General features: G+C 36.2%; 1 protein-coding gene across 8 annotated transcripts in view; it reads right to left on the reverse strand.

Moving 5' to 3' along the window:
- The window catches only part of DMD (dystrophin), a 2,262,230-nt gene that overhangs the window by 1,818,089 nt on the left and 428,320 nt on the right, over positions 1-15,821 (reverse strand). Inside the window, exon 1 of one of the 8 annotated variants that reach the window (XM_070257259.1) lies at positions 9,096-9,309. The exons of 6 other annotated variants lie outside the window; for them this stretch is intronic. In XM_070257259.1, coding sequence (XP_070113360.1) covers positions 9,096-9,114 — 19 coding nt within the window. In that variant the 5' untranslated portion in view covers positions 9,115-9,309. Of the gene's footprint in view, positions 1-9,095; positions 9,310-15,821 lie in introns of those variants that run through there. One more of the 8 variants, XM_070257255.1, reaches the window with a different exon arrangement.

Raw genomic sequence — 15,821 nt, forward strand, 5'->3', positions numbered from 1 at the left:
TTTTTAATGCAGGCCACAAGTGCAAAGAGGGGATCTTCCAAACAAAGGGCATCACAGTAGAGGGATGTTCCTTTTGTGGACTGTGTCTAAATTACCAGTAAATATGATAAATATATGGTCATAAAAGGAAACATTTCTATAAACACACTCTTAGTCATATAGTATTTAAAAATATTATCTGGTGCTTACTGTTTTGAAAACAATGAATCAAAAACATGGAGAATACTTACTGGGGTATTTAAAAGGGGACACAAAACATAGCACCTGCTCTCAAGAACTTTATAAAAAGTTACAGAATCAAAGATAATCCCCAGGAAATAATGAGCGAGTAAGTAAATTGAGAATGGGTAGAAATGATAATGTGGAACAAAAGTTCATAGAATAAAACGAGGTTTGAAGGACAGAAAGTATTGTGGTAGCTAGAGTATTCGAATGGATTTTTGAAGATGGGAATGCTTTAGAAACAAAATGAGTAGAGGGAGAAGATTCCAGAAAGGGAGAATTAGCCTAACAAGAAAAGAGAGAGTGAGTGAACCACCCTGCTAATGAGAGAGAATATTTTATGCTTAGAATATAGATAAGACATATCTATATATATATGGAATATAGAAAGGATTCATATTTGCTCTCAACTTAAAAGAAATTCTACCTGATTTGTGAATTACACAGCCAATCAGCTAAATGCTTTGGACCATGGATTTTGGTTACACAGTTATTAAAAAGACTTTTATTAAGAATAGCGCATATTTATCACTACATTTTACTTCTATAGCACTTAGGTATTTTGCCTTAATTAACCCCTGAAATTACCAAAAGTAGTCAGGAAAAGATCATTATTATGTCAGTTTTTATTCTCTTCTAGTTTTATTGAGATATAATTGACATAAACTGTGTAAGCTTAAGGTGTACAACACGTTATATATATTGTGAAACGATTATCAGAATAAGATTAGTTAACACATCCATCAGCTCACATAGTTACCATTTTTTGTGAGTTGTGAGAACATTTAAGGTCTACTCTTTTCTAGATGTGAAATGTGAGGCCCACCGAGGATGAATGACTACTTCAAAGGCACACAATAAGCATGGGAGTTGGAACTTCTACGTGTCCTGATTACAAAACCATTACCTACTTCTATGATTTCCTTGTGTCATTGAGATTCTGAAACTTTTATCATGAAAACATTTCTAGGATGTCTGAAATCATACCCAAATAGAATATGGAAATAAAATCTATTTTGAAAGGATTATCTCAACTTGCTGAAATTACATGTAAAACATCCTTTGCACCATCATATATTATGGGACAAAACACAAGAAGAAACAGCGAAACAAGTTTACCATTGGAGACCTGACTACTCCTGAAATTTAGATAATTCAGGTCATTACTCACGGAGTGCTAAGAGGAAAAAGTATGCCTGATTCCACACTAGTAAAGCCAGAAGCTCTCTAATTTACATTCCCTACTTGGTCGAGGATATCAGATGTGTTCAGGTTGAACAACTTCAAGACTCTTGCTTGAGTAATTTTAAGGAATGTAACATGGTCTGAATAGTAATTGGTTATTGAATAATCCTGCTTGCAGAGCCAACATAAGCTTGCTTCACTGTTAAGCACAGAATAGGACCAACTGCCTTACTCAGTGCTAGGAAAAGAAACCTTCATCTGCATATAAGCTTTAAAGTCAACCTGATGTGAAAGCCTGAAGTACATTTTGAAAATGAATGGATTAGTGATAAAATTAATGAGAAAACTAAAGTCTCTGAAATGAAATATTTTTGGCATGTGATAACCTGATATGCTGCCCTCAAAAGTCCCTTGCAATTAGGTTTGCTGAGCCATCTCAGCATAGCTTTTCTTGCCTCATGGGTATTATATTAACCGAGCCAACTTGTCTATTTGTCCTTGTGTCACGTTGCTTTTCAACACTAACTTTTACTCCATTTAAGTCAATCTCCTTATCCACAAGAATATGCTACTTTTATCATTTGGGCTTTCTTAGCATGCTTCTTCACAGATCTGGAACAGCTTCTCACTAAAACTACCACTATCAACTACAACTTTTGTATCTGACACTAATTCTAACCTCCCCCAACCTACTGCACTACTCATCATCTTTCATATTAACATCACTCATTCCCATTTATCACAAGCCACAGTTTGATGTCCACCTAGCCGGGACTCCAACTGACCACTTCTGTGTTACATACAACAAACATCATCTCGGACTTCACATATATTCTTCCCCAATCCAGAATCATAACTACTATCTTCTTTCTCCAAATGTCTATTTCTCTTAGCTAGTGAAACATCAAATGATATAGAGCTTGTGCCTCAGTAAATTACTATTTATCCACCACCAACTAAACCCTACTCTTCCTTTTTTCTTTTTGCAGGGAAAGATTTGCCCTAAGCTAACATCTGTTGCCAAACTTCCTTTTTTCCTTCCCAGAGCCCAAGTGAATGGTTGTATATACTAGTTGTAAGTTCTCCTGGTTCTTCTATGTGAACTTCTGCCACAGCATGGCAACTGACAGACGGGTGGTGTGGTTCCACAACTGGGAACCGAACCTGGGCCACCAAAGCAGAGTACACTGAATTTTAACCACTAGGCCATCAGGCTGGCTCTACTCTTCCCTTTTCATTAATGTATTCAGCAAATATACATTAAGCTAAGACACCGTGCCTGACACTATGTTTGTTACTGTATCTTCAGCAGGAATCAAAGCAGATAGGGGTTGGATGAGGAGAGCATTTCAGGCAGAAGCAATACCAGAAATGAGTCTGGCATTTGAGAAATGAGAGCAGGTCAGTGTGGCTGAAGCTCAGTGAGACTGCATAGAAGGAAGAGGAAAGAATTGAATCAGAACAATAATCCTCTTTAACCAGAGAGAAACACAACCTGGTTCACATTTTTCAAACATCACTCTGGATGCTACGTGGAGAATGGAGCGAGAGAATGGTCAAAAGCACAGGAGGCAAAGACAGGTTGGGGGTGGGTATTGCCATGTCCAAGGATAACTTAGATTAGGATGGAATCAAAAGATATGAATGATATCATCTACTTCCTCTGCTGCTCCATGAGCCTTTTATTCATGTTTTGCGACAATCTGGCACATTTCCTAGAGCAGCGCCTCTAAACTTTCCCACTGCTTTTCAGGTTCACAAACTGTTTCCTTCCTCTCCACCTCCTGCCTCATCTTGATGGATGACTGTTCTTTAGTTGCTAAACAGAGCAAAGTCATCAAGTGTGAAGTCTCTCCCCCTCCCTCACTCTATCATCTTAAGTGCCCTTGCCCTCTTTTTTTAAAGCACATGAAATAATTTCTTTCTGACACTCTGTGTTAATTTAAATTCTCCCCAAACAGACAGCAAGGTGAGGAATTAGGGGGCAGGTAGGTTATCTAGCAATTGATTTCAGAAAGTACAAGTGAGAGGGTGGAGAAAGTGAGATTAGGAAGAGAGAGGAGGCAATACAGGATGTGTTAATAAGCACATTACTGCTGGGGGCAACTGGGTTCAAACTCGCTGGACTGAGCATTGAACAGTGGGGAACATGCCTCAGAACTGTCCTGCCAGAGGATGAGAAGGCTGGGGTGTTTTTTCTAAAGACTCCCATCCCCTACTGGTTAAAGGTTGCTCCTAGTGACATCGCCTCTTTAACGCCCACTCCCCCCCACCCCCTCAATATTTCTAGCTTACAGCTGCAACTGTTTGCAGCAAAACAAGCTCTCATGGTGCTGGAGTAAGCCCTCAGGTAGAGCAGCAGAGACAGAGATAGGAACTCTTGAGGGGGGTGAGCGAGGAACTGCACTGAACTCAGGTCAGGAAGCAACATCTACTCTTCTTTCCCCTTTAGGACCTTGTTTATTTCTCTCCTCTACTGAAACACTCTTTAAAGGAGTTAATGTTAAGAGCTACATGAGGGACCTTATACATCATCTAGTCCAACCTCCCTTATTTGAAGACTGGAAAATAAAACCCCCAAATTGTTCAGTTCATTTTGGGGATGCTATTTGCAAACTTTTTATTGGCCTACTAAAATGTGTAAGAATGTTTTATACATTTTTCAGTTGGTTAATAGCATTAAAATGAATTGTAATACCTTGACATCACATTGTCATTATCGACTTGTACCACCTCCTCACTGGTTCCAAAATTTTCAAATATAAGCCAATATCTGTTGAATTTTATAATCTCTACTCAATACTCAATTTTTTAGAAATTTGTGGACTTTTAAAAACAGGATAATTGGAAATTGCTGAACCACAAAAGCTATTTATGTTTCAAAATCTGCTCTACAAAATCTCTTTTTATTTGTGCTATATATGGCCTTGAGTACAAGTATTTTTTATTGTTGTTTTGTGGTTATTTTAAAGCCAATAGAAATATTTCCAGGGTCCTAGAAATCTTCAAGGTAAGTGTTTCAAAATTGTCCTTGCAGGAGTCTGTCAGTATTTTGATAAATAGTATTTGAAGCATAACTATAAACAAATTTGAACAGCAGGCTAGTTCACACAGAAATTGTTTTATTCATTGGAATGACTTCACATGTGGTATACTTTATTTTTGGTTTGGTTTAGTTTATGATTAACAATTACGATTCCAAAGGTGGTTAAATAATATAATCTGTTGGACAAATGATACTCTCTATAGTAAGGCACATACTCAACATATACTTTTAATTCACACTGAAATTGTTTGTATCAAAAATTTAAGTCAAATAATCTAATGCAGCTAGCCACAATAGATAATTTCATTATCTTTAAATATATAGCAAGATTTCTCCTCCTTTCTTTTTTTCCAAAGGGCTGTGTTAGACACAATTGATGCTCATTTTTTTTTAGGAAAGAGATTTATCTAGATTTTCTGATAATTTTGTGATAACTTCAGCATCTCTTAGTCACAATTCATTATGTAGACAGGATCGAACTCTTCACTTAAAAAAAAACCCCAAAAAACCTTACATATTGTATTTTCAAGTGACTTAAGTTTAATTTAAAAGAACTTTTTCACAGGTTCATGTTCGATCTCAGCTTGAGTCTTGAATGTGGAATAAAGCAAAGCAAAACCCTTTTTCTGCTTATGGCACCTGTAAAGCTGCCTAAGAAGGTACAAAAAGGTGGTGACTGCCTTCCAACTCTTTCATTTCTCTTCCTCTCCCTCTCTTAACCATATTCCCAACACCTTTCCTAAAACAGAGAGAGTGAGTTCTGATTGACTGGAAAAAAATCCATCTATTTCAGATTTTTGCTTCCTCCAACAACCATTTCAATTTCAAATGCTGGCCCAAAACAAACTACATGGACTCTGTGTGTGTGTATATGTGTGTGTGTGTGTGTGTGTGTGTGTGTGTGTGTTTGATTGAAGAGATACGATTTTGGCCTGACCATAAGGAATCAGAAAACTGAAAAGGTGAATAGATGATTGTATCCTGAAAGACTCAAATGAGTTTGTGAAAGAAATCCAATACTAATAATAAAAACAAAAAACCAAATGCCTTTTGTTCTTACATCCAATTAATGACCAAATAGCTATCAGAACAAAATATCATAGATATTGTTCATTTGGACCAAAACAAACAGCATTAAAATTCGAAATAAAATATCTCTTCTTTTTTGTCCTAGGCAAATTTGTCTGTAGGATTCATTCATTCACTCATTCAGCTAGTTTATTGAATGCTCGTTACATTCCAGGCCGGTATTAAGTGCTAAGGAGTCAGTGATGAAAGCCAAGAGATATGACAGACCTAGTACAGCGTTAGTCCTTTTTCTCAAATTTGTACTACGAAACGCCATTAAAGACAGTTTTATTTTCATAATAACACCATAATTTATCATCATAAATATTATCCATTTTAGTATTTATGAGTTGCTTTAATCATGAAAGGGAAAGTGAAAAATAATAAACTGATAAGTGAGCCAACCCAAAAGAAATCATTTGATACATTATTTAAACATCAGAAATGTGGTACACTTGCTTTCAAAGCATTACCTTCATTTCATCAACTTAGAAGTATCCGAATTAAAATAACATGAAAATACTATCAGAACTCTCAAGATTTCTGAAGCCTATAGACAGCATGCGATAGGTAAGACATTTTTTGTCTTACATAGACAAAAGAATACACTGTAAAAGTAAAATAAATGAAAATATCTACTTTCTTGATGTATTTAATCAAGAAAATTGAGAAAATGATTGTAATAAAAATCTCTACTTCCTTAAAGGCCTGCCCACTCCCAACTCTAAGTTACAAACATCTAGGTTAAATTCCATTAAAAGTCAATTATCCATATTATACATTTAATCTAAATGTTGTACCCCATTAGAATATATCAAAGCTTAAAATTTCCTGAAAGAAATGGACCATAACAAGTGAGCATATAACTTAAAAAAATAGTGAAGGTTACAATTTTTTAAAAGCTTCAATTTAGTTATTAGTATCTTAAAAGATATGTTTTAATTTTTATTAGGCATTATAATTAAGTAAAATATACAGTTTTGTTATGGTTTAAGTTTCCAAACTGTGGCTTCAGTAAAGTGAGTTGGAAAAACATCTTATTTGTACTGACCTAAAAGGGAAGGCTTTGATGTACAATATAGACTCAAGTGCTGATAAAACATGGATCATGCTTTCTTTTTGTTAAAAATATCACAGACTATATCCTTACTTAGGGAGGTATCTCAGGGAATCAGAATCAAAAGAATAATTAAAAATTGACTCTTTACGTTACATATTTGAGTACTAATGACCAGCTGTTTCCTTTAGTAATTGTGCTATTTTCTGCAGAATAATTTCCCAAAATAAATACTCAATATTCTAACATTAAATATTAATTTAACAAATGCTTCCATTTTGTGAGGGATCTGTGTTTATTTTCTTGTGCAGTGGAAAACTTCTCTAAACAATGTATAAAGAGAACCCAGGTAACTAGAGTAAGAGACAGAAAATAAGTATTTTGTTTCTAATGATGAACATGAGCCAAATTCTTTTTTAAATTCATACAACAAGAAGTTTATTGAGCCCTTAATATTTACTTGACACATAAATCTCAATCCATTGACTACCTCTTGAAGCCCCTACAGTACTCATTGCATTAGTTAATTTCATAAGTCTTTTGTCCTTTCATCAAAAAGGAAAACTCTCAGAAAGCAGATCTTTTTCTTTACCCTTTTATCTCCCACCAAACTTGGATAACCCAGCCATCCTTGGCAATTCACCATTCTCCCAATTTCCCATGAGTCTATTTCCTCTACCTAGAATGTCTTCCAACTGGATAAATTCTCATGAGACAAATTCTTAATCTACCTGAATCTTGGTGATACTGATTCATAAATGAGAATCTTCTCATCTTGTTAGTGGTTCTCAAAGTGTGGTCCCCACACCAGCAGCATCAGCATCTCCTGAGGAACTTTTTAGAAATGCAAATTCTTGGGCCACACATCAGAAGGACTGAATCAGAAACTCTGGGGGCCGGACCTGGCAAGCTGTATTTTAACAAGCTCTCCAGGGTATTCTGATGCCCACTCAAGGCCGAGGACTACAGCTCTAGTCTATCTTCTTCCAGAGTTTTCGTGAAGATCAAAGGAGAAAAATTGTCATGGGGCTTTGAGGGAAACAATCAAATAAATAAATCAAGGACTATATAAGCATAATTTATTAAGTAGGTCAAGGATTGTTTTTAACTTATTTTTCTGTTTCTCTATTTCCTCCTCCATTTGTACGTGCATTTAGAGATAATCTCAGCAATGTCAGCAAGCTTGGTGGCATAGTTCAAGCTGTGAGGGTTCAATAAATAGGTCGGTAAACATTGCAAATCAACACAGCTTTTGATGAAATGTCAAGCAAGACAGAGCTTAGCTATATTCGGCTCAGCTTGAACTCATAAACCATTAACTGGCCTCTGTACTTCCAGGACAATCTGTCTGATGAATAAAATCCAAATATAAAAATAAAAAAATATTTAGAAGGAGATTAGTAAAGGTAATATATGAGGGAAATGGCAACCATTTAGTTCAGAGCAAATAAGAGATAAGACTTGCAAAAGTGGATAGCCTTTCTTACAATCAAGTTATGGGACAGCTTGTGATCCAAACATAATTTTAACTTTGGGTGTCATTTTTCCTAATACATATATATACATAATTTCAAAAAGGTTTATTTAATCTCAACTTCTTTAGCTCTGCCCTCCCCCAAAAAACTAGCCATCTTCCTTCCTAATGATAGAAAAATTGTCGAAGTCAGAAGATTTGAATTTGAATAAAAATCCATAATTTATGAATTAATGTTCTTTCAATATACAGTTTGTATACACCGGCAATAAATCTTTGCTAATTTAGAATTTTAGGACATCCTATAATTAAAAAAAAAATAACATGATTAATCACTACACCTTTTTACTTTATTTAAAAGCTAGCATTTAACAATAAATGTTTACTCTTTAAAATCATTCTTAAATATTTCAGGTAATTAGGCAGCTTGGAATTATTGTTTATAACCAGTGGCCTAGTTTGCTTCCTAATAAGTTGTGCATGTCTGATCATGTCTAAATTACTATTCACAACAATTCTTATTATTTTCCTTCTCTTTTATTAAAAAATCCTTGAAACTATACGTATATCACATAGGTATTTCTGTTAAGACAAAAATTGTTCACATTAGATTTCTAATAAGTTTATGGATTTAGTCTAGGACCTTAGAAATTTAATTTGAAGTAGAAATATTATTGTTTACTGTTTAAGGTCTGGGTTGTTAATTGCTTTTCTTGTTTCTTCATGCCAGAAATAATTTTCGGTTCCTGAAGACAAAGTTCATAAAAGCCATAACCCGAAAAGTAGAATCTGAGTTCCATCTCATTTCAGTGATTTGCATCATCCTATAGCTCATTGATGTCAAACCCCTTCCCTCCCTTCCTCGTAACAAAAGCCCCATCTTAACTTTTAGAGAGAGCATATGGAATAGGAGTGAGCCAAATTCGTCCCAGAGATTGCAAATTGACCAAAGGAGTCACCTTTGGGGAAGCCTGATTCCGAATGCTTGTGGCATTTATCATCCTTCTGAATGGCTGTTGCATTTATCTGCAGCTTTTACTCACCAGATGAGACCTCAGACATTTCAAATTCTGCGGTGGCTTGCTACACCTTCATAGGAAAGCTTTTTGCTGATTTCCCTGTTGGTACTTTTCTCTTACACATTCTATGGGGTCTGATAAACCTGGAGGTAGAGTCATAGCCAAGCACAGATAAAGCAGGTACATAATCTCTGACTAGCTTCACAAAAGCAGACAAACGCACAATCTTTTTGCACCTGTTTCTTCCACTCCGGTTGCCGTGAAAAGTGAGGTGTTCTTCACAGATTCACAGAGAGCGTTTTGCAAACACTCCCCTCTCACAGCAATGGTTTCTTCCCTCACAGGCTCAATCTACCTGATTACGTTCCCTTCTAAGCAGTAACCTCAGTTCCTCTAGTAATAACTGTGCCGCCTGCTTTATATAGGATTTCTCTGAGACTGAAGCATAAACCAGAGAGGAGAATTAAAGGAGCTGATTATTATGAGGACACCTGTATTTTTGTCTAGTCTTCATGTGAACTCGACAGTGCACTCATTTATGCAAACTGATGTTATGAAAGACAAGCAGAAAGGAGGACGCATAAAGAAGAAAGTGGACCTGTAAAGTTGTGCGCCTGTATGATGCCCTGAGCAAAATAACCCCTCTAAAACGTCCAGTGCTGCTCAAAACACATTTGAACTTCCTGTGAAAATATAAAAGTAAAAGTGCTTGACATCCAAATATCTTCCTCCAGATATATCTTTAAAAATCAATTCTAAAATCTGAAACAATCTTAAACTAAATACAAGCCGCAATGCACAAGTTAATTCTTAAAGCAAATGGAGATTATGGAAGATTGAAGCAAAAATCCATCCATGTAAACTCTGATTTTCTTTAAATGAAAGGAATAATATGAATAACTTACTTGAGATTATATTTGAAGTTCAACATTGACGCCTGCTTCTTGAAAGTGCAGAATTGTACCAGCCTTGTGTAATGACTGTTTACCCAGAGCATAAGACTGAAGTGGATTTTCAGATTAAAAATAAAACTCTTAAGTATGTCAATCCCCATCTGATCAAAGCACATAAACTAATTTTTTTCAAGTGCTTCATTAACAATATACCCAAGTAGAGCTACAGTTCTCTCAGCTTTCTTTAAAGAGTAAGTTATTAAAACGATTGAAGACCATGTAAAGAAACTTGGAAGCAGAGTTAGGGCTTACGTCTTTTTCACTTAGTAGACTCAGGGCCAGGCAAACAGTAAGTGCACAATACATGTTTATTTAAAGTGAACAAGAACATATAATACAAAGTGACATTGTCATTGCCATTTATATTTTAAAAAGACAAGTTCTGTACTTATTTCATTTTTAAATAAGCCACACTTTCCCAAGGCTCCAAAAGAAATTAAATGCTTCTGTTTTCTTTACCATAAAATATTCTGCAATTATAAACATGTGCTGTGCTGGGGTAAAAAAAAGGTGACTGCTTTTTTTTCCCTTTCTCTTTTCCCTACTCTTAATTTTCAGACGTGGAAATTTCATTTGGAGAGAACAGGAGGTGTTGGTGGGAAAAAGCTCATTAACGTATGGCATCCCCTTGCCTACAAAGAGCACTGCATCCAAAATTACACAACTAAAGAAACCTTGTAGAATGAGTATATAATTAGCAGTGCTGCTAAGTGAATGGAAATGGAGGTTGCCTAACTTCATTAACTGTAATCATTACTCATTGTCGTCCTGCTTAGAAAGATTAGTTGAGGGTATTTCTTCTGTGGTATCCCATTAGACATTTCTACTTTCCTCTTAATGTGAAAATGATTATACTGCAAAGAAAGTATTGTCATGCCCTCTCAATCAGATGTAAACTTTCTGAACAAGTCAGTTCCATGTCTTAATTCAGGGAGCAGAACCGGAATAATGAGAAAATATTTTGTGGGGCAAAAGTTAGAGAAATTAAGAAAAAAAATAATTACAGTAATGACTTCGAGAGAATAAAAGGAGCCCTAAATATGAGTTTCTATAAAGAAATAAGCTCTTGGCCAGGGAGGAGGGAAATAACGAATTAAGATCTAAAAGGGAAAACAAGATAGCAGTATGAATAGGTGGCATTGTATGATTAAGTTGATCACAATCGCACAATGCAGGGTGAACAAGGTAACTTCAAGGACATTGCAGCTAAGAACTGCTTTCTGATGATGTATCCTTTTAGAAGAAAACGCTTGCATCTGAGAAGCATTTATTCTTTTGAATTAACGAAAACCACCTTGAATTCACATCTACAAAGAACCTTCACTAATACGACAAATATGGGAATGCCTGTGATGGCCGTCACTGACAATGTTTTGCTTCATTTGCCCTCTGTCCACTGGTGCTGAAAAAGTTCACAACAACTCTGTCCGTTAAGAGGGACTTAATGTTTTCTGAGTATCTTCACTGATCCAGGAATTAAGCTAAGGGTTTCCGGTATTGCAATTCAAGAATCTCTCCAGCAAGCCTGCAAGACTGACGTGGTTATCATTAAGCCCATTTTACAGGTGAGGAAACTAGCTTAGAGAGGTTTCTCAGAATCACCTAGCTAATTAGAAATGGCTAAAAATTCAGCTCTGACTCCCTAGCCCCGTATGTCTCAAAGATTAATATGCATGCAAATCACCTGGGTAACTTGGTAAACGGTGGATTCCGATTCAATAATTCTAGGTGAGACCTGAGATTCTGTAGTTCCAACACACTCTCAGATGTTGTGGCTGCGGCCGCAGCTGCTGGTCTTTGGACCACACAATGGGTAGCAAGGCCTTAGACTAATGGTTCTCAAAGTTTGCTAATATTAGAATCACCTGAAGAGGTTCTAAACCTCCCAATGCCCAAACTGCACTTAATATCAATAAAATCAGAATTTCTAGGTGGGAGACTCCAGTGATTCTACTGTGTAGCCAAGTGTGAGAATCTGTGCCTACAGACCAATTGTTTTCAAATTAGGTGTGCATCAGAATCAACTGAAGAGTTACTACAGAACACAGAGGCCTAAGTTCCTTAAAGCAGGGATATGGCTTGGGCCTTTGCACGTTTACAGAGTTCCCCAGGTGATTGATATGTAAGTTTGAGAACTACTCCCTAGACCGTGCTCCTTCAAATCAATCAGCTGTGTGTTCTCATGAAAATTTCCCGGTTTGACATCTTCCAAGCTAAAAATTCCTGAGCCTCTCAAACCAGAACATCCCCAGTCACAGACATTTTTGTAAAACTCTTTTGTGATTACCAGTGTCCTCATTACACACTCATGCTATTTTTTATTTCTTATTATAGTTAGGTGCACATTAAATCTATTACTTTGTCAGTACTTTAGTGGAAAGCATATCGAAGTTATAGGACATTTGCTTTATGCCCAGGGTAGCTATGTAATTAAAAGTAATTGATTTTGAAAAGGGATACAGTGGTAAATTAAAATAAAAACAAAAAATAATCCCCAAGCTCACTAGCATAACTGTAGCACAATGTATCACCCTGTGGTTAAATCCACTTTATAAATGATCCTCAACTCCTCTTCAAGGGCTTGTGAAGATGAGGGTCATTTTGACTAGTGACACATTTTGGCTTCAGGGAGTATTAGCATGAGTGTTGTCAGATTATATCTTGTTAAACATTTTTGTTGGCAGCGAAGGGAAAATGTGAGCATATTAGAAACGTAATTAGTGGAGTACATATTTTACTTCCTACAGCTTCTAAGAGCACATACTCATAGAAAATTCTTTTGGATATTTCCCTTAACATTATTTTGGAATGCCCAGTTTTTAGTTTCGATGAGGACAGCCAGGGCTACTGCTTATGGCTCTGGGTATTGTGCTTTGCACAAAGGTGCTTGATCAAGGGGGATGAGGAGGGGTTCAAGTCCATACCCACACTCCACTCACCCATCCTTGCGACACTGGCATAAAGCACAAACTGGAAAAAAGTGTGCTTTCTTAAAAAATTGGTCCTCCTGTGGGCCAGGGTGGGGTTGCTCCTTCGTCTACTTCTCAGAGTACCATATAAGCATTGGGGTTGCAGTTGGAAGGCATTAGGAACTAAACCTGGGGCAGCCTATTTAAACTGTTGGCATCACTAGTGTCCATCTACAAAACAGCATGGCAATACAATTCTGCTACACACTAGTTGTGTAAACTGGGCATGTCATTTAAGCCATGATTTCATCATCTGTAAAATGGGCATAATATTAATTCCAGCTTCCTAAGAGTATTGTTTGGATCAACTACAAGGTGTTTAGCACAGCTCCTGATGTAGAGTCAGTGCTAAATAAATAGTAGCTGCTATTTATCAACAACAATAATAAGATGATAAAATCTCACCTTTCCCAAGGCTTTGGAGGAAATTAAATCAAATGATGCATACAAAATAAGCTTCTGAACTGGAAAACACAATAATGGTGTTGGAGATGGGTTTTCTTCCTTTTAGTAGTGTATGTTTTCCATATCTTGATTTGAAAGAAAGAGTAGTGGTAAGTAAGCAAGGAGTAGAGCTGCCAAAGATCCGGCTGCGATAATTGTTCTGATAGGTTAAGCTCCTACGGAGAGTTTGAGGCAAACTTAAAACCTACATATGGTAGTAAGAACCTAAATATACAATACATCAGGGAACAATGTGGACTCTGAATGCACAGATCTAAAACTAGAACTTCAATAACCTGGTGATGTACTGAATAAATTGGAAGTAATCCCATTAAATCTTTGTCTCTGGAGTTGTTATTCCCAATAATCACATTTTTTAAACTACCACCTTGAAAATCGTGTTCCCTGAAGTCGCTTCCAAGTAGCAGTAAGCTACCCATCTCCTATTACAAAAAGAAAAATGAGACCAGCCTGTAAACACATTACCCAATACAGGCCTGAAAGTGCAAGCTGGGAGGCATTATTGCTCAATGGAAGTCAGTTTAAAATAAGAGGTTATAGAGCTTTCTCTACAAGAGTGAAGGATCCCAGCCATAATTGTTCTGCAGTAACCTTGGAAAGGTATACTTTTATTCAAACTGTGCTATGATTTCAGCCTATCTCCTAGGGAGGAACTTTAGTTTCAGTCATTAAGTTCATGGAAAGCCAAGTCCTTTGCATCTCTTCAGCCAGCATCTTTACAGTTTCTATAATCACATCAGAGTGGTGAGTATATGTCTATGTTTACCTTTGATTTTGAGCACAATTCTTCATGACTCCTTTGGTTTTTAATAGTGTTCTTTTCCTTTGATTCCATGTCTTTCCCATGGAGTTACAGAAAGTTTGAACAAAAAAGTAGATAATGATACACTCAATGTCACAGAAGTATTTGCCTTTAGAGGTCAAATGGGATGAAAATCTAGCTGGTTGATTTTGTGGATGATCAGTGTTAATTTTCACATCTAATGACCAAAAAATCATTCTAGAATTGGAATTGTATATAAAGAATTTTTCTACAGAAATCTCATCACATGGAATATCTCCAAGTGTTAAGTTTTGATATAAATGTGAACATCTGGAAGAACTTGAGCCAACTTGAGAGGTGTTATTTCACCCAGCCTCCTTCATCAAACAGCTCAGATCTATCCTCCCTTAGCTTTAAGCTTTTTCAATGAACTGAGTAATAGCATCTTGAGGGACAACTTTAAATCCAGCAGTAGAAGCAAAAACCTTCCCCACTGATAAGCAAAACGATATTTCTGGCAACAAAACCCATCAACTATAGGAGGTATATATATAACTCAGTCAGCTTTCAATTAAATGCTAGTCAGTAAACCCCAGAGGCATGCCAAGGTCTTGGAGTAACATAAAAAAGACCACAAACATACTGCAGAAGATCCAGTCTCAGAGAATGGTCTGCTTACCACTTGGAACTGAGATTATTTGGAAATTTCCTAGAACATCCAAAACTTCAATACTTCCAACTCCTGGGAAAAACTACGTGTTAAACACATTAATTTATATCCACGACTGTTAGGCAACAGAACTGATTCTTCTACTTATAGTCAGCATTCGGTTAATGGCATACCCATAAATTACATCACCTAGACAAGGATAATGTAATATATGATATTTAACATCATGCAATCCCTAGAAATGGTAAAACAAATCCAGTTAAGTAGGTCTTTACAAATCCCCGCATGTCTATAATGCTGTCATATGTGTCTTCTTAAAACATGAGTCTCCTCACATCACCTAACCTGGTTACTATAACTATAACCCTTGATAGGATAGTTTCCAACCATTGTCAAAATTTCATCGCCTGCCATTCATTCCTCAACACACCAATCTGGCTTCTAGTGAAATGCACTGTTTCACAGGGATCACTCTCTATTAGGTTAGACGATATTTAGGAATAAAAAGACTGGCTTCACAGCTTTCTACTCCCTATTGCCTGCTAGCACTTTTCTTGGAACATAGTTATAGCATGGCAAATATTTACTGCATGTTTCATATTGATATGTACACCACTGATGTCCAAGACCTGCTTATTTAAATAGTAAAGTCACTAAAAACTTGTACACCTGCCCAGAATTTTTGTCAAGTATGCTAGATTATTTCCATAGTGAAAAATTGGAAGCAAACTAAATATCCATCAAATAGAAATTAAAATAATTCTGGTATGTCCAATTGACAGATTTATAGGCAGCCCATAAGAAAGTCATATTCTTACAGAATGTTTAAAGATGTTGGAAAAATATATGGTATATTAAATAAAGCATCTTACAAAATTGTATGTATGTTATAATACTAAAAAGGCATTATTTCTTAGTATTTTAGAACCT

This window comes from Equus caballus, chromosome X, assembly GCF_041296265.1.
Source record: "Equus caballus isolate H_3958 breed thoroughbred chromosome X, TB-T2T, whole genome shotgun sequence".
Lineage (NCBI taxonomy): Eukaryota > Metazoa > Chordata > Mammalia > Perissodactyla > Equidae > Equus > Equus caballus.